General features: G+C 57.5%; 1 protein-coding gene across 1 annotated transcript; it reads right to left on the bottom strand.

Annotated features, from left to right (window-relative positions):
- Positions 1-1718: 1718 nt before the first annotated feature.
- Positions 1719-19050, bottom strand: EPHB4 (EPH receptor B4). The gene is made up of 17 exons (XM_043915092.1): positions 18513-19050; positions 15910-15983; positions 15408-15695; positions 14294-14690; positions 12437-12592; positions 11920-12252; positions 11474-11598; positions 10626-10791; positions 9561-9663; positions 9276-9340; positions 9050-9163; positions 8686-8933; positions 5456-5671; positions 5012-5161; positions 4388-4581; positions 4041-4196; positions 1719-2822 (listed from the first exon to the last, which is right to left on the bottom strand). Exons 1-17 carry the CDS (start codon positions 18562-18564, stop codon positions 2693-2695), a joined length of 2967 nt encoding a protein of 988 aa, XP_043771027.1. The 5' UTR covers positions 18565-19050; the 3' UTR covers positions 1719-2692.
- Between the last annotated feature and the right edge of the window lie 1648 nt (positions 19051-20698).

Genomic DNA, 20698 nt, shown 5'->3' with positions numbered 1-20698 from the left:
CCACTGGGCTCAGATGTGAGATACCAAAGACAAGGGATGCCGAAGCAGGCAGGACCCTGGGTTCTAGAAAGGAATCCTTACTCTGTCCTCCAAATGAGCCCAGTGGCCACCTTCATGTGGCTGACCCAAGGAAGCGAGACCCAAGTTGGTTGGGGAAAGGGCTCCAAGAAGGAAGGGGTGCCCCTGGCCAGGTCACCCTGCCTCTTAGCTGGATGGAGCAGCTCACACTCTGGAGCTGGGCTGGTCATGTTTAAACATACCTGAGCATCACGGGACTCCCAGCGGCATGCCTGGCACCCCGCCTTGTCCCCCCGCACTGACCTCCGTTTTCCTGCTCTTTGACCCTTTGCCTCTCTGTTCTTCATCTGTGTCCGGCTCCCCTGACCTCTGACCCACCTAAGGTCTCCTTATCTAGCCTGGATGTCTGGTTGGCAGGGGGAGGTGGCCTGGACCAGCATCCTAAGTCCTCGGCAGGATAGAGTCCCGCCCATCCTGTTAGAGGTACAAACATGAGCCATGTCATCAAGGAAGGCGACAGAGGATTCCAGAGAATATTAGATTCCCAAAGGCAGTAGTAGAGGCAGGAAACAGGACAGGACCACTCCTGGAGGCTTCCTGGGCTGGGAGGGGCAGAAGCTGGGATTTGGGATCCTATACCAACCGGGGCGAAGCTTCCCTGGTGGCTCAGACGGTAAAGAATCTGCCCGCAATGTGGGAGACCCAGGTTCAACCCCTGAGTTGGGAAGATGCCCTGGAGAAGGGCAAGGCAACCCACTCTAGAATTCTTCCCTGGAAAATTCCATGGACAGAGGTGCCTAGTGGGCTACGGTCCATGGGGTTACTGAGTTGGACACGACTGAACAACTCACACACACCAACCCCAGCACAACAGGGGGCAACTGAGATGCAAAAATGGCAAGGCTGCACCAGCTTGACAAAGCGGGCTGGGTTCAGGCCTGTCCCTGCAGGTGTCCCCTGGGGCGGGCAGGCCGGGAAACTGAACTGAACGTTGTGAGAAAGACATCAGGGAATTGACCCCAGCCTCATCTTCCTGTTCAGGAGGGAGAAGCTGGGGGAAAGATACTCAGGTGCTTTCCCCTCCCTTCCCAAGAGGCTGGGAGAACCTGCCTGGGCAGCATCTTGAAAGGGAGAATTGTCCTCCAGACCCAGCCCAGCGTATGTGTCTGCGTGTGTACATACACGTGGGGGGTCCGTGTCCTCCACGCCAGCCTCTGCCCCTCCCCCACAACCAAATGCAGGCACTCCCCCCACTGCCTCTAAACCTACCCCAGCTGTCAACATCTGGCTCACATCTGTCTCCCTCATCTGACGGGGCCTCCACCCCAGTAGATCCCCCTCCCCACGCCAGGGGGCTGTAGGACCAGGGCCCCGAGCTCTGGCTAGGCCTCCCGTCTCATAGAGCCCCTCAGCCAGGGTTCGGAAACCAGGGCGGGTGGGGTGGGGGGGAAGAAGGGCAGCCCCACCCCGGAGGTGCCCCGGGCTCTTGGCAGAGCCATCTGGAGCCGTTAGAAGCAGCTGCCGATGACTCATCTCCAGTGCCCCCACCCCACCACCTCAAACACACCCTGGGGCTGGGATCCAAGCACCCAGCCCCCGCCCTATCTCCAGACCTCCCACTCCTCTCAGTCAGCCTGGCTCAAAAGCCCCTCCATACCAGAGCCCCCACTCCACAGAAGTCTATTCCATCACCCGCAGAGTGAAGACACTTCCCATTTTCTTTTATTTATACAAAACAGTCATTTTAAATATAATTTAAGAACCCCTCCAAGCACCGGTGTCTGTCTCTGCTTTCCACCACTTCCCCCCCAACCCCCGACACGCCCTCATGGACACAGCTTGGGGGTACTTGGGGGGCAGGGAAATGTCGGGGGGTTGTGGCGTGACCAAGGCACTGTTCTGGAAACAAGACACAACGACAGGTCCCTGTTTCCACTTGGGCCGAAGAGGCAATGATGAAACAGGTCCCCTCTAACACAAAAAGTTACGACAAGGACTGTGGAAAACAAAAAACAAAAACCGAAAAAAAGGGAAGGAAAGATAAGACCAAAAACAAAAAATTAAAATTCAAAAACCTTCAATATGAAGGCAGCAGATGGGGGAGGGGCATTTACAAGGGAAAACTGAGTTCCGCGGAGACAGCAGCAAGGTTGGGACGTCCAAGTCCAATGACTTCGCCACTGGGCCATGACGCCCCTTCCCGCCTCCCGAGCTCGCAGGCTCCTCCCTCTTCTCTTTGGTCTGCAGGGCCCGCTGCCCTTCAAGGTGAGGGGGGGCACCTGGGGGCCCTAACTGGGGATCGAAGGGAGGCTGTGGAGATCCTGCCCAACTAGCCCTGGGATGCTGGCAGACTCCGGGGGCTCCTTTTCCTCCCGTCACACCCAATCCTGAGGGAAGGGCTCCTGCACCCTCGGTTTGGGGTCCCCCCTCTCCCCCGCGGGGGGTGGGGGGAGTGTTATGATCCCACACTGCAGAATCCCCAAATCCTCTCTCTCCAAACAGCCAGCTTCCCGTCCCCATGGGTTCAAAGTGCAATCCAGTCAGTGGGGCGTGGGGATGGGAGCTTCTTGCGTACCCCCCCACCCGACTCTGCCCCAGGAAGAAAGGGAAGGGATCCCCGGGCGCTGGAGTCCCTGCCGCTCCAGAGCTATGGAGCCAGGCGTGCAGATGAAGTTCAGTACTGGGGGGCCGGTGCTCCCGACCCGCCTGGGGCTCCAGGCTTGGCCTGGGACTTCATGTGCTGGACACTGGCCAGGATTTTCTTCTGGTGTCCCGCCAGAGTGACTCCGATTCGGAGCAGGTCCCTGGGGGAAGAATGAACAGCTAGGTGAGACCACTAAGCTCCCAGGTCATCTCTCCTTCAAAAACCCGTCCCGCCTCAGGCCTGCCAGCCAATCAGAATGGCCAGCGGGGAAGCGGGTAGACGTCAATAGTTGTCGGGCAGTTTCCGGGGGTGGGGGCCGATTTAGGCGCCCACCACAGTTCTGCGCAGCCGCAGTAGGGGGCGAGGCTAGGTACCCGCAGGGATAGAGAAACAAGGGGTGGAGGGCTGCGCCCTGGATGCTGAAACTAGAAGGAAAGGCGGAGAATCAGGGAAGAGGAGGAACGAAAGGGAGAGAAAAGCCCATAAAATGAGGTTGGCGAAAGACTGCTTCAGAGGACAAAGAAGTCAGAAGGAAAAGTCTCCCGGACAAAGAAATCAAAAGGAAAAATCAAAAGGAGAAAGAGAGAGGAGGAGCTGGGTGGGTGGAGAGAGGAATGGGCGAGAGAGCGGACAGAAACATACTGCTCCCAGCCCCCGTCCTGATGCGGGGAGGCTGAGATAAGAAAGAAGCGAGGAGAAATGGAAGGCAAGAACCCATGTCAGTGAACCCGTCAAGGGAAGGCTCCAGCCAGTCAGGGAGGAGGGGCCCAGACCTGCTGGGACAAGACTGGCTTCCCAAGGAAAGGGCCTCTTGGACCCTCTGTGTCTGGATGTCTAGTCCTTCTATTTCTGTGATTCAAACCCGGGGGTGAGAGGAGTCCTTGGGAGAGGAATGGAAAGGTGGAAAGGAGGACCAGGGAGAGGCCAAGGAGGGAAAAGCAGTATTTGGAAGGCACTGGAATTGTAAAACCATTTAACATTAAAGCTGGAAAGGATTTCCAAAACCCAGGCCAACCTTCTCCTTTTATGGGTGGGAAAACATCCAGAGTTGACACGTTGTTAATGTGAGAGCAGGGTCTGGAATGTAGATAGAGGCACAAAGATAGACACAGATTGCAAGGCGGGAGCGAGATGGCCCAAGGCCGAGGTGGTGCAAGGGGGTGAGGGGGGCACAGCTGACCTGGAAGATTCCCGAGCTCTCAGCCCCTGCAGCTGTTACTGTTTTCAGGGGGAGGGGCTCTAGAATGGGCACCAGAAGCTGACCTCAAAGGCCCCTGCTTAAATTGTGGGCCTGACTCTGGTCACCCAGATTCCACCCCTCCTGGCTGCCTGGCCCTCACCACCGCCCCTTGGCCCCCCGGCTCCCACCACGACTTACTCAGTGGAGATCTGGCTGACCAGCTCGAAGGAGCCAAACCCAGCGGCTGCAAAGCTTTCTTCGTATCTTCCCATCTTGATGGCTCGAAGCCACTCTCCCACGGAGCCAAAAGCTGAGTAGTGAGGCTGCCGCTGATCCAGGAGGGGGTGTGAGGCCCTGAGGGGCAAGGATGCGGAGGATACCCTGAGCACCAGCGTGTGTCAGGGTGGGGATGCAGAGCCCAGGCCTGGAGAGGCGGAAAGAGACCATCCCACATCCCACCGAAAGGATGGATATTTCTGGGGGGGAAGCAAGGTTCTTGGGGTGGCACAATGTGGGAAAGAGGGTCCATCCTCTGGGGTCCTCACCCGCCGTTCTCCCGGGCCACGATTTTGAGGCTGGCAGGGTTCCGGATCATCTTGTCGAGGGCGCTAACCACCTGGGGGAAGCGGGGCCGCGCATTCCGGTCTTTCTGCCAACAGTCCAGCATGAGCTGATGCAGGGAGGTGGGGCAGTCTGGGGGCGGGGGCAACCGGTAGTCCTGTTCAATGGCGTTGATCACCTGGAATGATGGGTGGAAGCAGCACTGGGTGAGGGTGTCAAGGGGAAAACGAAGCTGCTGAAGGACCCCAGGGAAGTGGCGACTTAACAGACGCTGGGATGTGTGCTGCAGGCCCCTAGAAGGGCTAACCTAGGGGTGGTCCTCCCGGCCAGGGCCCAGTCTGGCTGTGGCTCAATGTCCTAGAAGCTCTTGAGCTATGATCCAGACATGTAACCTCCCAAGCCTGCCCTCCATCTCCACCTCCGTCTGTGACCAGATGAGCTGTTATCAAACTCTTGACACAGATCACCTCCTCACCATGCCACCCTCACCACCTCAAGGACCCAACAGTGATGAGCTCTCTAAGAACACATCCCCCGCCACCCTGCCGCCCCACATCCCAAGAGACAAGAGATTCCAGGGCAGGTTGGTGGGACCTCGGGATACTTACATCCTGATTGCTCATATCCCAGTATGGCCGCTCCCCAAATGACATGACCTCCCACATGACAATCCCGTAGCTCCAGGCATCACTGGCAGATGTGAACTTCCGGAAGGCAATGGCCTCAGGGGCTGTCCAGCGGATGGGAATCTTTCCTCCCTAAAGACGGGGGAAGACAAGGTGAGTTGAGGGACTCCCAGGACTCAGGCATTCTGCGTCTCCCCCAGCTCAGGCCTCCTTTCTTTCGGTGCCCCAAACGGCCAGCTCCCCAACTCTGTTCTTTTCCTGGACTCTTGGCAGTCAGGTTCCTTAAGCTGATCCCCCAGCCCCCACATCCACAATGTAGGTCTGCTCCTACATCCTGGCCTGGACCGGAGCTGTCAGTCCCTCAGCCTCCTGCCTTTCCAACTCGGCCCTAAGAACCTAGATCACATGGTTGTCCCCCAGCCTCACCAGAGAGCTCGTGTAGGTGGGGTCGGAGGAGTTTTCCTCCAGGAATCGGGAGAGGCCGAAGTCTGAGACCTTGCAGACGAGGTTGCTGTTGACCAGGATGTTGCGGGCGGCCAGGTCTCGGTGGACATAGCTCATCTCGGCGAGGTAGCGCATGCCTGATGCGATGCCCCGTAGCATGCCTACGAGCTGGATCACAGTGAACTGGCCATCGTTCAGCTGGAGATGGAAACGGTGGGGGTGGCAGTTAGGACTCCCCTCTTTCCCTGACATTCTAAACCACATTTATGGGACTTCCCTGGTGCTCCAGTGGCTGAGACTCTGCACTCCCAATACAGAGGTTCCAATCCCTGGTCGGGGAACCAAGATCCCACAAGCTGCAGCTAGGGGTTTGCGTGCTGCAACTGAAGATTCTGAAAACTGCAACCAAGATCAAAGATGCTGCATGCCACTACTAAGACCGGGCACAGCCAAATAAATCAATAAAAACAAATACATTAAAAAATAAAATAAACCGTATTTATCCCTTCCAGACCCATCTCACTCCCACTTGTAGAACAGGTGTGCTGACATCCCAGGTAAACCCCTTCTGCTTTATTTTACTGTTGAATTCTCTCAGTTCTCTTTGCAGTATCGTGACACAATGCTTATAACTTGTTCCTGTTTCAGATACATGCACTCAAGTCTCTCGTAATTAGATTATAAGGAGCCGGGAACCTACTGTATAGCACATGGAACTCTGCTCAATGTTACTTGCCAGGCTGGGTGGGAGGGCGGTTTAGGGGAGAATGGGTACGTGTCTATGTATGGCTGAGTCCCTTCGCTGTTTACCTGAAACTGTCATAATACTGTTAATCGGCTATACCCTAATACAAAATGTTTCAGTGTTAAAAAAATAATAAAAATGAAAATTTAAAAAAGATTATACTTTCTCCCACTTAACCTAGTACAGTGCATTCCATCCAGGAAATATTAGACAAATGGTTTGGATCTAACACGTTCTTTTTATTTGACAGCAACAGAGCAATGAAAGTTACGAGTGTGCTCTGAAGACACCAGTCTCCAGGTGGAGAGGTGTGCCTTGGCATTGATCCAGCCGCACTCTCGCTCAGCCCTCTTGGACCAACTGTATGTAGGATGCAAGAGAATGGTGAGGAGTCAGGTGTGATTGGTAACCACAGCACCAAAACCAAGGTCTAAAGCCTGACCTTCACCTTCATAGAGCCTGCTCTCATCAGGTAAGCCCGTCAGTCATGGATGGTTAACTAAGCCCGTCCTCTGGGTTCAGCTAGCCTGCAGGGGATTCTTAGCAGCCCTGCGGGGACAGAATTCTGAACCCATCATCCAAGTCTGCACCTGCTCCATGCCTTGCATCTCAGTTGGTGGCCTCACTTCCAGGCACTCAGGGTAGAGACCTCGGCGTCTCCACCATTCCTCTCTCCCCACTGTTCACAGCCTAAGATCCATCAGCAAGTTCTGCCGGCTATGCCTCCAGAACACACCCCAAACCCAACTGCTTCTCCACACCCACTAGAGCCCCCACAGCCTGCGTGACTGCCAGTCTCCTCGTCGGCAGGCTTTCCTGGTGGCTCAGCAGTCAAGAATCAGCCTGCAATGCAGGAGACCTGGGTTCGATCCCTGGATTGGGAAGATCCCCTGGAGAAGGGATAGGCAACCCACTCCAGTATTCATGCCTGGAAAATTCCATGGACAGAGGAGGCTGTCCTCCTCTGCCTCCTCATGCCAGAGGAAAATTCCATGGCAGGCTACAGTCCTTGGGGTTGCAAAGAGTCAGACATGACTGAGCGACTGACAGTCCTGCTGATATCCTCCCCAAAGCTTCCTCTTTTGGTCTTCTAATCACACCCACAGTTCTAAGGCCACAAGACCCAGCCACCAACTACGACGTGATCCACCACTGCTCCTCTGCTGACCTGGTTCAGCTTCACCAGCCTTTCTGCTTCTCGAACGCACCAGATCCCGTATACTCTGGGGGGGCTCTTCAGTCCCCAATATGCTTCCCCCCACCCCCATCTTCTCACGGCTGGCTTTCTCATCTACCTAGATGCCATCTCTTCTAAGACAGACCCCCTTCCCTCTCCTGCACCCAGACAATGGAACAAACTCCCAAATCCACAAGGCACTGCCCCAGCATCTGCCGCAGCATCCCTCGTGACAGGAGCTGGGCAGCTTGTGTTTCCTAGTGCAGTACCGTGGGAAGTACACCGTACCCCCTGATGGAGGCTGACCACAGATGTAGAATCCTGAACTTATCACAATGTTAGATACAGCTTCCCTTACGGGAAACACAGAGAAACAAGCTAAATGACCCCACGAGGAAGAATCCAGTCAATCTAGAAGGTAACACATTCGAGTGGACAAGTGGCCCAGCCCTTCAGCCTATCAGAACGACAAAGGACTGTCCTGGGATGTAAAAAGACTCAAAACAGTAACCACCAGTGCGATGGTTGATCCTGAACTGGATATTGGGACATGTTGGGGACAACTGGAGAAATATGAGTATCATGTAGGTATTAGGTGATACCAGGGGGTTTTTGTCATTCTGTTAAATGCAGCATTGTTTTGCTATGTAGAAAAAACTTTTGGGGACTTCCCTGGTGGTCCAGTGGTTAAGACTCTGCACTTCAAAAAAAACCAAACAAAAGAAAAAAAAAAGACTCTGTACTTCCCCTACAGGGGGCACAGGTTTGATCCCTGGTCAGGGCAGTGCCATAGGCCGCGTGGCATAGCAGAAAAAAAAAAAAAAAAGTTTTGTTTTTTTTAAAAAGATGCCTGGTAAAGTTTAATAAAACTTCATACAATTTTGTTAAAGTAGCAAAATTGAGCTCTTTCCTCTCATTTCTATGAGCCTGTTTAATTTTTTTCACATCTGAAATTTTGTTTACTTTCTATAAACGCTTGCTTGTACTTGTTAACTTTCAGCCTCCCGCATTATACCAGCAGCTCGCCAAGAGCAGAGACGTTCAGCGCTCGAATTCCTGAGGCCCCGGATGGTGGCGGGTGCAGAAAGAGAAGCTCAGTAAATATTTGTCTCAAGGACAGATGACAGCTCCTCCAGATCCCGGGGTCGGCCGGCCCCAGGACTCAACCTTCCCTGGTGGAGGATGAAGGGCTGAGGGGCAGCGACACGGGACCCACCATCTGTCCTGGGCTCTGAGCTGCCTGACTGTGCTGGGGGAGGGCAGGGTGGACTGGGGTGTTGGGGGGCTCACCCGCAGGAAGGAGTCCAGGGCGCCGTTCTCCATGAACTCGGTGAGGATCATGACGGGCACGCTGTTGGTGACCACGCCCTCCAGGCGGATGATGTTGGGGTGCTCGAACTGGCCCATGATGGAGGCCTCACTCAGGAACTCCCGCCGCTGCCGCTCAGTGTAGCCGCCTTTCAGGGTCTTGATGGCCACGCAGCTCTCCTTCTTCCCAGGGGCCTTGAGGCGCCCTCGGCACACCTCCCCAAACTCTCCTTCAGGAAGAATGCTGAGGGTCAGCTCTCCTCTTCCGGGGGGTCTGGCTGGCCCTGCCGTCCACCCCACCACCAACTCCACCCTCCTCCCCGGCACCCAGGCTTTTTCCGCTCACCTGCACCAATCACCTCTTCAATCTTGACATAGGAGACATCGATCTCTTTTGCAAACTCCCTGACAGCCTCATTAGGGTCTTCGTAAGTGAAGGGGTCAATGTAGACCTTAGTACCTGGGGAATCGCACGGGGCCCGTTAGCCAAGAGGTGACTCCCACTGCACTCAGATGCCCTGGGCTCACAGCTCTCGCCCCAGCCCTGAATCCTTCAGGAAGGGCCTACCCACCGTGCCCGATGAGATACTGGCCGTGTTTGTCCGAGTACTCAGCTTCTCTCCCGCTGCTCTGCTTCCTGGAGTGGATGGGACAGAAGAGGTAAACTGAGTCACGTGTCCCAGAGGAAACTGAGTTCCAGAGGGAATGCATGGGAAGACAGGAGCAGGAGTCAGAGAGGATTCCAAGTGAAAGCAGGTAGGGTCCCTGGATATCCAGGAAGCCTTGACCTGGAGCAAGAGGGCAGGCGGTCAGCCCCAGGGGTTTCACTAGGGCCTCCCGGTGCCCAGGACGCTCACCTGAGGCAGAGAACTGCGATGACAATGACCACGAACACCAGCAGCACGCCCACGACCGCCGTGCCTGCAATCAGGGCCAGCTGCTCCCTCCAGCTCTCATTCTCTGGAGGAGAAGAAGTGAGATCAGGGAGACCCCGAGAGCTCATGGGCTCCACTCGGGTCCCTCAGGGCCAGGGAAGAAGTCTCCCGGCCTGAGTGGGTTTGATTCTGTTCTGTCATAAACACTGGTGACCACAAAAAAGTCCCACTTGAATAGGAGGTACCTAAGGCTAAAAATGAAAAAGTGGAAATAACCTAAACATCCGTCAACAGATGAATGGATAAAGAAAAATGTGATAGCCACTCAACGGAGTATTTTTCGGCTATAAGAAGGAATGAAGTCCTGATATAGTCTACAATACGGGTGAACCTATAAAACATTATGCCACGTGAAAGAAGCAGCAGCCAGTCACAAGACTGCATCGTATGACAGCATGTGTATGAAAGTTCAGAATGGGCAAATCTAGACACAAAAAAGTAGATGAGTGTTTGCCGGGGGCTGAGAGGTAATGGAAGGGGTATATGTGTCTTTCTGAGGTGCTGAAATGTTCTAAAATTAATTACGGGGATGGTTGCACAACTCTGTGAATATATTACAAGCCAATGAATTATACATTTTAAATGTGTGAATCATAAGGTAGATGAATCATATCCCAATAAAACTGTAAAAAAAAATTAAAAGGTTTAGGACAAAAACCCTTGGGCCAGCATATAAAAACTATCAAAGTGTCACCTCATTTAATCCTTGGGAGCCCTGGGAGAGAGGCCTCCTATTTCCATGTGTTGGATGAGAAGGCTGGGGCTCAGGGGTCAAGTTTTTGCTAAAGGTCACATAGCTGGAAAGCCGCTGAGCGGGCCTTCACACCCAGCTGTTGGATTTGGTTTCTGTGTCCCATCGCCAGGCCAGAATGCTTCGCGGTGCAAAGAAAAGCAGGAGGGATGTGACTTCAGGGGTCCTGAGAGCCAAGGCCTCCTTGCCTGGTGGGGGACAGCCAACCCCAGGCACGCCCTACCCCCCAGACTCACCGTCCAGCTGGGTCTGGCTGTGGTGCTCCTGGCCAAAGGGCCCGTAGCCGGCCTCGGAGCGTGCCCGCACCTGGACCAGGTAGCTGGCTCCCCGCTTCAGTCCGCGCAGCTCTGCCCGGTTCTCTGACGTCTTCAGGAACCGCACGCTGCTGGGGCCCTCAGCGCCCTGTTCGGGAGGACAGGGGGGCTGGTCGTAAGCCAGGGCCCCCAGATTCCACGGCTCTTCCCACCTGCCTTCCCCTGCCTCCATCACTAGCATCTCCACCCTGTTGTGAGACAGGTGAGGCCTTTGTGCTCAGTTATGTATGCACTGGGGCTTCCCTGGTGGCTCAGCTGGTAAAGAATCTGCCTGCAATGCGGGAGACCCCTGGGTTGGGAAGATCCCCTGGAGAAAGGAAAGACTACCCACTCCAGGATTCTGGCCTGGAGAATTCCACGGACTGTATAGTCCATGGGGGTCACAGAGTCGGACACGGCTAAGCGACTTTCACTATATATGCACTGAGCTGTATGTATTGCATGAATTACATCGTTTAGTCTTGGTAGCCATTCTGTGGGGCAGGCTCCATTATCTAGCATTTTTTTGCGGGGGGGGGGGGCGGGCATCCTGTTTGGCATGCAAGATCTTAGTTCCTCGACCAGGGAAGTGTGGAGTCCTAACCACTGGACTGCCAGGAAATTCCTTTCTTAAGCATTTTACAAGGAAAACATGAAGCTCATAGAGGCCAAGAGATTGACACGAGATCATTTAGCTGGTATATGGCAGATGCCTGTAATTCAGGTGTCCCGGCCTCCGGAGCAGGTCCCACTGCCCACCTCCACCCCCCAGGGCGGGGCCTGGTTCTCACCTTCTCATGGTACTTGACCTCGTAGTCCAGCACTGCTCCGCTGGGCGCCCGGGGAACGGCCCATGCCAGGCTCAAGCTGCTGGGTGATGACCGAGTCACCCGGATGTCAGACACTGGGGGTGGCACTGCAAGAGACAGATGCGCTGGGGCCCTGGAGCGTGGCGGGTCTGGCCCTTATCTTCCCCAGCTCTCCCTCTGCCGGCCACACTTGTCTGGGTCCTCCAGCTGTTTCGGGATTTCCTCCCGGCTCTCTCTGAACTCTGGAGCCCGCCTCGGCATCTATTTAACTCTCTTTCTGCCTCTTGCCCCAAGGCCTTGACCCAGTGTTACTTCCTGGGAACTCCACTCCCCAGCTGCTGCCTTTTCCCTGCCTCAGGCCTTTAGACTGTCCACCCCCTTGCTGGCCTCTCCCATCCAACCACAGGCTGCCCCCAGTCCCCACTCACCCTCGCGGTCAGTGGTGACATTCACAGCCTCAAACGGGACCGGCCCACTGGCCAAGGAGGATACCCCATTCAAGGCGGTGACCTCGAAGGTATAGGTGACGTCAGGACGCAGCCCGCGAATCGCCACCCAGGGCTCCACCAGGTCCCGGGGACCGGGGTTGAAGGTCAGGTCTCCCCCGCAGGGCGTGCAGGACCCACCGGGGCGGCACTCCCGGCAGCGGAGTGCGTACGTGAGGTCCTCCCGGCCGCCCGACTCGAGGGGCGCGCTCCACTCCAAGCGGAGGGCGGAGCCGTTCAGGCGGGGAACCACGCTTCTCGGGGCGGACGGTGGGGCTGCGGGAGACCAGGGCGTCAGGCGGAGGCTGAGACAATGGCAGGGCATGGGCAGTGGGGACAGACCGGCAGCCACACTGACATCTTGTGTTGACAGGGCACCAGGCCAGGGTCAAGAGGAGGAAGGCATGGGTGGACGGGGGCTGGGGTGAGGGGTCCACCCCAGGGGTCACTGGTCACTTACTGGTGCAGGGCGCACTCCGGGGGTCTGTGCTGGCCCGGAAGTACCCGATGCGACACTGGCAGATGGACGAGCCGAGGGCGTTAGAGTGGCTGTTGGCTGGGCACGGCTGGCAGGACCCCTCCCCGGACAGGGGCTTGAAGGTGCCCTGAGCACAGGCTGAGAGAGAGAAAGCATCCATCAGAACTTGCATCAAAGACATTCAGCGGTGGGGTTGGGGCTGGAGATCCAGGGGGAAGAAAATAACATTCAGCGGTTATTAAAGGTGCATGAGGGACTTCCCTGGTGGCCCTTTGATTAAGACTCTGAGCTTCCACTGCAGGGACTGCAGGTTCGATCCTTGGTCAGGGAACTAGGGTCCCACATGCCACACAGTGTGGCCAAAAAACAAAGTTGCATGAGGTGCAAAGAGGGAAGCAGGGAGTGAGGAGCTCAGAAACCTGGCCTCTAAGAGAAGACTTTCCTCCAGAGCAAGGGTCTGAACCCTGGCGTGCACCCCTCACCATCCCATGGCAACCTGGTGAAACTCAAGACCCTTGCTCAGAATAATGATTTTAAATGTACACCACCAAATACACAGATTACCAATAAAACCAAGTAAGTGAAAATACAAAGAGCAAAACAGGTGGAGAAGGGAATGGCAACTGACTCCAGTATTCTGGCCTGGAGAATTCCATGGATTTAAGAATAGATACTTGAAAAAAAAATACAGGAAGAAAAGTTCGCAACATGGCAAAGGGTATGTTTCTCTATTAATAAGATACAGCAGCAGGACTGACAGCCAACGAAATCCTGAAGTCGCAGAGAGTGAAAACAACATTTTGCCCTTCTTGCAAATCATCTCTATTGAGCTGTGAAAACCCCCAGCATTTCAATGGGGCCCAAAGCTCAGGTCTTGCTCTGACCGCTGAGCTGTGACTAACATTCTAAAAAGAAATGAGCAGTTTCAGGTAGAGATGGGTGAAAAGGAAAACCCATCTTTTTTTTTTTTAATTCCACCAAAGTTAACAGCACATTAAAAAGCAGAAACATTACTTTGTCAACAAAGGTCCGTCTAGTCAAGGCTATGGTTTTTCCAGTGGTCATGTATGGATGTGAGAATTGGACTGTGAAGAAAGCTGAGTGCAGAAGAATTGATGCTTCTGAGCTGTGGTGTTGGAGAAAACTCTTGAGAGTCTCTTGGACTGCAAGGAGATCCAACCAGTCCATCCTAAAGGAGATCAGTCCTGGGTGTTCATTGGTAGGACTGATGTTGAAGCTGAAACTCCAATACTTTGGCCACCTCATGCGAAGGGCTGACTCATCTGAAAAGACTCTGATGCTGGGAAAGATTGAAGGAAGGAGGAGAAGGGGACAACAGAGGATGAGATGGTTGGATGGCATCACCGACTCAAGGGACATGGGTTTGGGTAAATTCTGGGAGTTGGTGATGGACAGGGAGGCCTGGTGTGCTGCAGTTCATGGGGTTGCAAAGAGTTGGACACGACTGAGCGACTGAACTGAGCTGAAAGTTCACAGATTCCCTCATCCTATCTACAAAACCCAGATTAAGAACCTCTGGTCTCGAGAACAAGCTGAGTGAGAATTCAGTATCAGTCAATTAGAGATAACCATAATGAATAGGACTAGAGTTCATGAAGCCTCTGAGTCCAACAAGGTCCCCTAGCCCAGGAGCAGGTCCCGAAAGCAACTGCGTGGAGTCAGGAGCAAGAGCGTGGAAGTGATAGAGAGCTCAGAACGGTGCTGGGGGTCCTGAAAACACACCCTCCAGTAACTGAGTGCCCAGGAGAGCAAAGAACGTTCAAACTGGAAATCCTGAGAAGCGGGTCCGCAAGCAGGGTACCGGCCCCCTCCCCTCACCTCGGCACTTGGTGTTGCCCTCAGCGGCCTCGAACCCCGCACTGCAGCTGCAGCCCGTGACCGGCTGCTCGGCCCACTGGCCGTCTTCCCGGCAGTAGAGGCTGGGGCTGGGGCCGGGGGCTGGCATGGCGTCGGCCACGCAGCTGCCGGCCACGGGCACCACCAGCTCCCGCGGCACGGTCTCCGGGAAGTAGGTGAGGTTCACGGTCTGCTGGGCGCACTTCTTGTAGAAGAGGTGCAGGGACAGCAGGGCCATGCAGGCGCCCTGGTCCTGGAAGGCCAGGTAGAAGCCGGCCTTGGTGAGCGGGCCCAGGCGCAGCGTCTTGACGTTCACCTTCCCGGTGGCCTCAGCCCCAGGGCGCTTCCGGGTGAGGTGCTCAGCAGCCACTGTGTCCACCTGCCAGGGCGGGAAGAGACTCACTGCCACAGTCGTCCACTCCCCGAGGACCCCGCGGGACTGTCTTTTGCCCAGGCTCGCCCTCTCTGTGACCTTGCTCAGTCCCTGTTCCAGAACCTTCTCCCCACCTTACCCATCATGTGCTTTCTTGCAGGCCGCAACACTGTCCATTCACGTTCGCTGAGTCCAGCCTCCCCCTGCTGTGCACTCACTCCCCCTATAGACACTTATCAACACCTATTCTAGGCCAGGCCCCGGACTCTGTGCCCAGGAAACAGAAAGGAAGGAAATGAGGAAAAGTTAAGGATAAGTTAAAGGTATAATGAGTGCGACAGCAGGCGGACCCCAGAGCTGGAATCACAGGACAAGTAGGAGCCGGGTGGGAGAGGCAGAGAGAAGGCACTGCAGGGTGAGGCATCAGTTGGTGCAAAGGCTGTGAAGGGGCGAGGTGGGAATGCCCTGGGACCCACTGGTTAGCACTTCACACTTTCACTAACAGGGCATGCGTTCAGTCCCTGGCGGGGGAACTCAGATCCTGCAAGATGTGCTGGCCCAGCCAAAATAAAAGGTGTAGGGGGGCGCCGAGGTGTACTTGCCCAGTGGAGTAGACTGGCCATTCCACCTAGCAGACCACCCGCTTCCCTCCTCAAACCGGGGGCCTCCTGCTTCCATCCCCCAGGCCAGACCCCCCCCTCCAGCCCCGGGGCGCCTGGGTACCTTGATGTAGGGGTTCTCCATCCAGGCTGGCGTGTGGGCCGTGGCCGTGTCCGCGTCGCTCTCAAAGTAGAAGACGGTGAAGGTCTCCTTGCAGGAGCGGCCGGCCCTCGGCAGGGAGAGGCACTCCAGCATGGTGAAGCGCAGCGTGGCGTACACGTGGACGGCCCCGCGGCGGGGGACCCAGCCCGTGCGCAGCCAGTGGGCCAGGCCTGGGGCCCGCTGCAAGTCACACACCTCGTAGGTCCGAACGCTGTGCTGCTCCTCGTCCAGGCCGCTCAGCTCCTCCCACTGTGGGGAGACGGGGGCTGCTGAGCCGGTGGGCAAGGGTTAGTTCCAGGGTCTTTGCCGTGAAGCCAGGAGGGAGACTGGGGGGACCCTTGTAGAGCGAAGGCTCAGACGACACCTGCCCTGGCTGCTGAGATGTGGGGGTTGGGTGTATGGCGCCGGAAGCAGCAGCACAGTGGCCCCCGCATCGGTTTTCCTCCCGAGCCCCAGCTCTTACCTGCCCACTGTCCACCTGAGGGAACGTCACCCACTTCAGATCGGCAGTTTCCAATTTTGTGTTCAGCAGGGTCTCTGAGACAGACAGACAGACAGAATCAGTCGGAGCTTGGGAGAGACACAGGAAGACCTGGGAGCTGACATAGACAGGCAGGCCGAGGTCCTCTGCCCACCCTCCCTCCCGTCCCCAGATTTCAAGCCTCTTTTCTGAGTGCCAGCCCCGCCCCTGACAGCTGGCAGGCAGGGAGCTGACCCCCAGGTCCAGGCCTCTGTGAACTGCTGTGCCCCAGAGGAGGGGAGACACAGCTGCTGAAAAGGAGAAAAACCGGCAAACAGCTCAGAAAGGGCCAAACTCTAGCCCAGACCTGACGTGGGGTAGGGGGACACCCCTCCTACCAGGGTGTCCCTCTGCCTCTGCAGTCCCTCCCCCAAACGCAAAGATGCTGTCTCTGTTCCCCCGACTCTGATCCTTCAGACCAAACACCCCAGCCCTGACCCCCCCTCCCCACTGCCTAGCTGTCCTCGGAGGAGGACATCCTGGAGGCCAGGACGCTGGGGTTCCTTGTCCTCGGCCTCTGTCTGGGGGAAGCCTCACATCTGGATTTCGTTACTGGAAAGAAGAGGGGAGGGGATTTTAGGGGTGTGAGTATGGGGGTGGTGAGTACACCTGGCTGGGCTCTGGCCTCCGGGGAGGGGGGAGGGGTGTCGGAGGTGGGGAGGGGCTCTGGTGGAAGGTGGGGATTAGGAGAACTGCGCCAGAGGAGGGTGGAGGGAGGGTAGGGGAATCCCCTGGGAGAGTGGGGAGGGGGCCGCTACAGGTCTGATGGGGAGGAGCCTGAAGCACACCTGGGCCCAGGTCCCCCTCCCCGGACTGTAGGAGAGACCGGAAGGCAGGTGTGTGGGCCAGCCTCCTCCCAGAGACCAGGTGATGTCCACTGAAGGCCGGGGTAGCTGGAGGCCCGGCCAGCCCGAGGAGAGGCCCAGGCCCCCCAGGGGTGGCAGGAGACAGCCCGGCACGCTGGGGACAGGATGCCCGGGTTCTGGGAAGCGGGTGGATAGAGGCAGCCGTCTCCACCCTCCATTGTTCCAGACTGGAGAGTGTTTTCCTGTCTCCAATTTACACACTGTCTGTTTCAGGCTGTCCTGGGCGCTCCAAGCGGCTCCCTTTTCTCTCATCCTACCGCGGCCCTGCCTGCCTCCCTCTCTCAGAGCACTTCTCTTGCCTCTCACCTCTCCCCCGCTCTCCGGCCACCTCCATCTCTCTGACTGTCACTCTGCTTTCTGTCTCCCATTTCACCTTCACTGAGGCACAGGGCCTTGGATAAAAGACTGAATGCCTGCCTCAGTCTGCTCACCTGTAAAATGGGGCTAACAATACTCCCCACCACAGGGCTGTTGGGACGGTGAAAACCCTGCACAGAGCAGCGGGCCTTGGGCTCGGCAAGCACTTAGGTAACAGGAATTCAAAGTTACTCCCTGTTCCCCTTGGCATCTTTCTTTCTCTCACCACACGTCATCCTGGCGGGTTTTCTCCCTGCTTCGCCTTCCCCCCTCTCTCCCTCTGGTTCTTTCTTGGTCTTCCTGAGCCCAGCAAGTCTCCCTTCTCCCCCACACCCTGCCTTTGATCCCCAGTCCAGAGCAGCACTGCCCAGCCTGGAGGAGACGCGTTTCCAACTGCCTTTGATTCCTTCTTTTCAGCAGCCCCCCATGGCCCACTCCCCAAAGACCCCTTTGATTGCAGGCAGTGAAGGAGGGGAAGGAGGCAACTCATTGAAAGGAGATTAGGGTTGTGGGAGGAGGGTTTATAGGGCTCTCTGCTCCCCTGCTAGAGGTTGAGGGGAGGGCAGAGGCTCATGGATAAAGTAACATTTGCAGCCTTGCAGAAAAAGTAGAAACTTAAGAGAGCCTAGGAGACAGAAGTCAGGCTGAGTTCAGGGAACAAGAGGGAGGCTAGAGTTAGGGAAAAGGACTCTGGTGGGACTGGGGCAAGGGCTGGGGTCTACATTGCATTTAAAGGGCTGGCGTGCAGCCTGGGGAAGCCAGGGCGGGAGCCTCCCTGCTCCAGGGGCCGGGAACTGGGGAGAGATTGGGAGGTTTGGAGACTTGAGTGCAGAAGGCGGCCATCCCCTACTGCGGAGGGGGGAGTTGTAGGATCAAGGTGTGAACGCTCTGGAATGGGGGGCGGGTGGAGTTTTATGGCCTAGCACAAAGTTCTGCCTGTCCTCTTGTTCCTCCAGAAATGTTTCCTCCTGTTTGGCGGAGGTGGGAAGAGGGACAGAAACTCTGGAGAGAGTTCTGCAGGTTGGAGTCGGGAGAAAACGAAAGGCTGCCAAGGGCGTCTGGAGAAGCGAGTTTAAGAGTTCGGGGAGCCGGGACCGGGGTAAGTCCCGGGACGGAGCTCGACTCCAAGTCTTTCCCAAACAAAAGAAAACTCCACTCCCCGCTGGGCCGCCTCCTCCCCGCCCCCCTCCCGCGCTAGCACTATTGGTCCGGAGCGTTCGGGGTTGGGGTGCCGGGTTAGGGGGAGACAGAGGTCGGCCCTTCCACTCCGAAGCCCCTCTTCGGGGGCCCCAGAAGGGCTGGGGTGCCCCCAAGGGAACTTACCTTCTAGGGCGGCTGCAAGCGAAGCCCAGCAGAGCAGAGCCCGGAGCTCCATGGCGCCGCCTCACTCCTGTTGGATCCGACCCGAGTTTGGGGGGCTCTAGCCCCCCCAGGTCTGAACCCCCGCCGGTGCGGGTGGACGCCGACTCCCCGCGCGGGACTCGCTCGGGGCCCTCAGCGCGGGCCCATGCGGGCGCGCCGGGCACCGGGCGGCGGCGCCCAGGTGTGGCCCCGCGTCCCCGCCGCGCGCGCAGACGACAAGGCGGGGGGCGTCTTGGCAGCGGCCGCGCCGGGCGGGCGCAGAGCTAGACGTGGCTGGAGTCGGGGTCCCTCCGGGGCCTCGGGGTCCCGCCCCAGCAGGCTGCTGGGGGTGGGCCGGCCGCTCGCGGTCTCCCCCCCTCCCTGGAGTGGCGCTGCTCGTGCCGCCGGGCCGAGTGCGCTCCGCGCCGGCGGGGAGGGTGAGAGCCAAGCGGGGAGCGGAGCGGGAGGGAGGGAGACTGCGGCGCGGGCCGGGCGGGCTGGGGCTGGGCCGGGCTGGGGACTGGGTCGGGCGGCGCCTGGCCGGGAGGGAGGGGCGCGCGGGGGGCGGGGGGAGCTCCCCCACCCCCCAGCCACGGCTCGGCGAGGGGGCCGAGGCGCGCTGATTGGAGCGCGCGCTGCTGAATAATTCATGAGGGAAGCTGAGCGGGGCGCAGAGCGGAGCAGGTCGGGAAGTTGGGAGAAAGTTTGGAGAAGGGGGAGGGGCGGCGGGCGCCGAGCGGGGGACCGCCCGGACCTGCACCGAGGCCGTGCGCCCTGGCCCGGACCGCGCGTGTCGGGGCCGGGGCCCAGGGATGCCTGCCCCCTCCCCCGCGCGCCCCACCGCCACCGCCCCCGTCCGGGGCAGGCCTGAGCCCAGCAGACACCAGGGAGCAGAGAAACGCACCCAGCAGCTTGGAGGGCCGCACACACGAAGCCCTGTCGGATGCTTCCTGCGGACTTCGGATTCTTCTGGATTCGCCCACCACCCCCTAGTTGGCGCAGGGGACCGTGTTTGGAGGGAAACTTTTGAGGACGGAGGGGTGGCCCAGCGGGCCCCGAGGCAGCGATCTCAGTTTAGATAACCGTGGAGCGAATGTTCACACAGTCATTCAACAAACATTAAATATTGGGGACCTACTATGCGCGCAACCTAGCGCTGAAAACGTGCGGAGGAACGGGGCACCTGGGTTGAGATGGGGAGCAAGCAAGGGTAAATAAAAGGTACTTGGATCCGAGAGAAGGAGGGCCAGATTCCCAAATCATGGTCCTCTCTCTCCCACCGTCGCGTTTAGGAGGGCTCCCGCGCTGCCCTCAGCCTTGACCCCTTGGACTCGGGCCGGGTCTGATGCTGTCTGTCTTTCCTGAAGCTGTTTCCTGTCTGGCTCCTGGGGGCCCTCGGCGTGGCTGGGAGGGCCCTTCCTTTCGTGGCCATTCCCCCTCCATCTCATCAGTTAGAGGGGAGCCACAGAAAAGCAGCTCCTCCCCCCAGCCCGGTTCTGTCTGGGCACCCGTGGGGTGGGTCTTGGGGAGACCAAGACAGTACTGCAGGAGTCAGCCGTGGAAGAGCTGGAAGGAAAGAGCTTAGACTCAGAAGGCAGTTAAGGGGGACAGAGTCTTGAGCAGCCCAGGAGCCAAGAGAGAGGGAGAGAGGAGTCCTAGATGTTTGCGCGGCTGCCAAGCCCCTCTAACCCACGGTGAGGACAGCAAGGCCTGTAAAGACCTCTTGTCCCAGCGCACTTATCTTTCTGCTGCAAGTGGTGCTCCCCACACCCCTGCCCTTCCTCGTGGCCGTGCCTGGGTCCTGCTCCGGGGTGGGGGGTCACGGAGGGCAGGAAACAGCCGGCTTGGCTGGAGCCAGGCAGACCAGGTCAGAGCTGGGAATTCCCTCCTCCCTCCCCGATCCAAGCCCCGTCTCCCTCCTTACTCAGCCTCTCCTCCAGGTTATCCATCTCCTCCCGACACCCTCTGACTGCTCTCAACCTGTACTGATTCTCCAGCCTCTAAAAGTTATGTTTGTGTCTCCTCCTGGGCCCTGCCCTCAATCCCCCTCAGGCTCTTGGTTGCTTAACTCCTCTCCTTTGATGGCGGAGGCAGTTCATCATCATGGTGGGGGTGGGTGAGGGGGGGTGCATGCCTGAATGGAAAGGAAACCCAGGTGCCCCGAGAAG

This window comes from Cervus elaphus, chromosome 10 (assembly GCF_910594005.1).
Source record: "Cervus elaphus chromosome 10, mCerEla1.1, whole genome shotgun sequence".
Classification (NCBI taxonomy): Eukaryota; Metazoa; Chordata; class Mammalia; order Artiodactyla; family Cervidae; genus Cervus; species Cervus elaphus.
This window is presented reverse-complemented; position numbering and strand designations above follow the sequence as displayed.

What these genes read in the sequence shown, in the direction of transcription:
- EPHB4 (XM_043915092.1), bottom strand. Translation starts at nt 18,564, where the DNA reads ATGGAGCTCCGGGCTCTGCTCTGCTGGGCTTCGCTTGCAGCCGCCCTA. An exon ending in GGGCAACACCAAGTGCCGAG is followed by an intron (nt 12,593 to 14,293) that starts GTGAGGGGAGGG and finishes TCTCTCTCTCAG; the next exon opens with CCTGTGCTCAGGGCACCTTC. An exon ending in CCCTGGACTCCTTCCTGCGG is followed by an intron (nt 5,672 to 8,685) that starts GTGAGCCCCCCA and finishes TTCCATCTCCAG; the next exon opens with CTGAACGATGGCCAGTTCAC.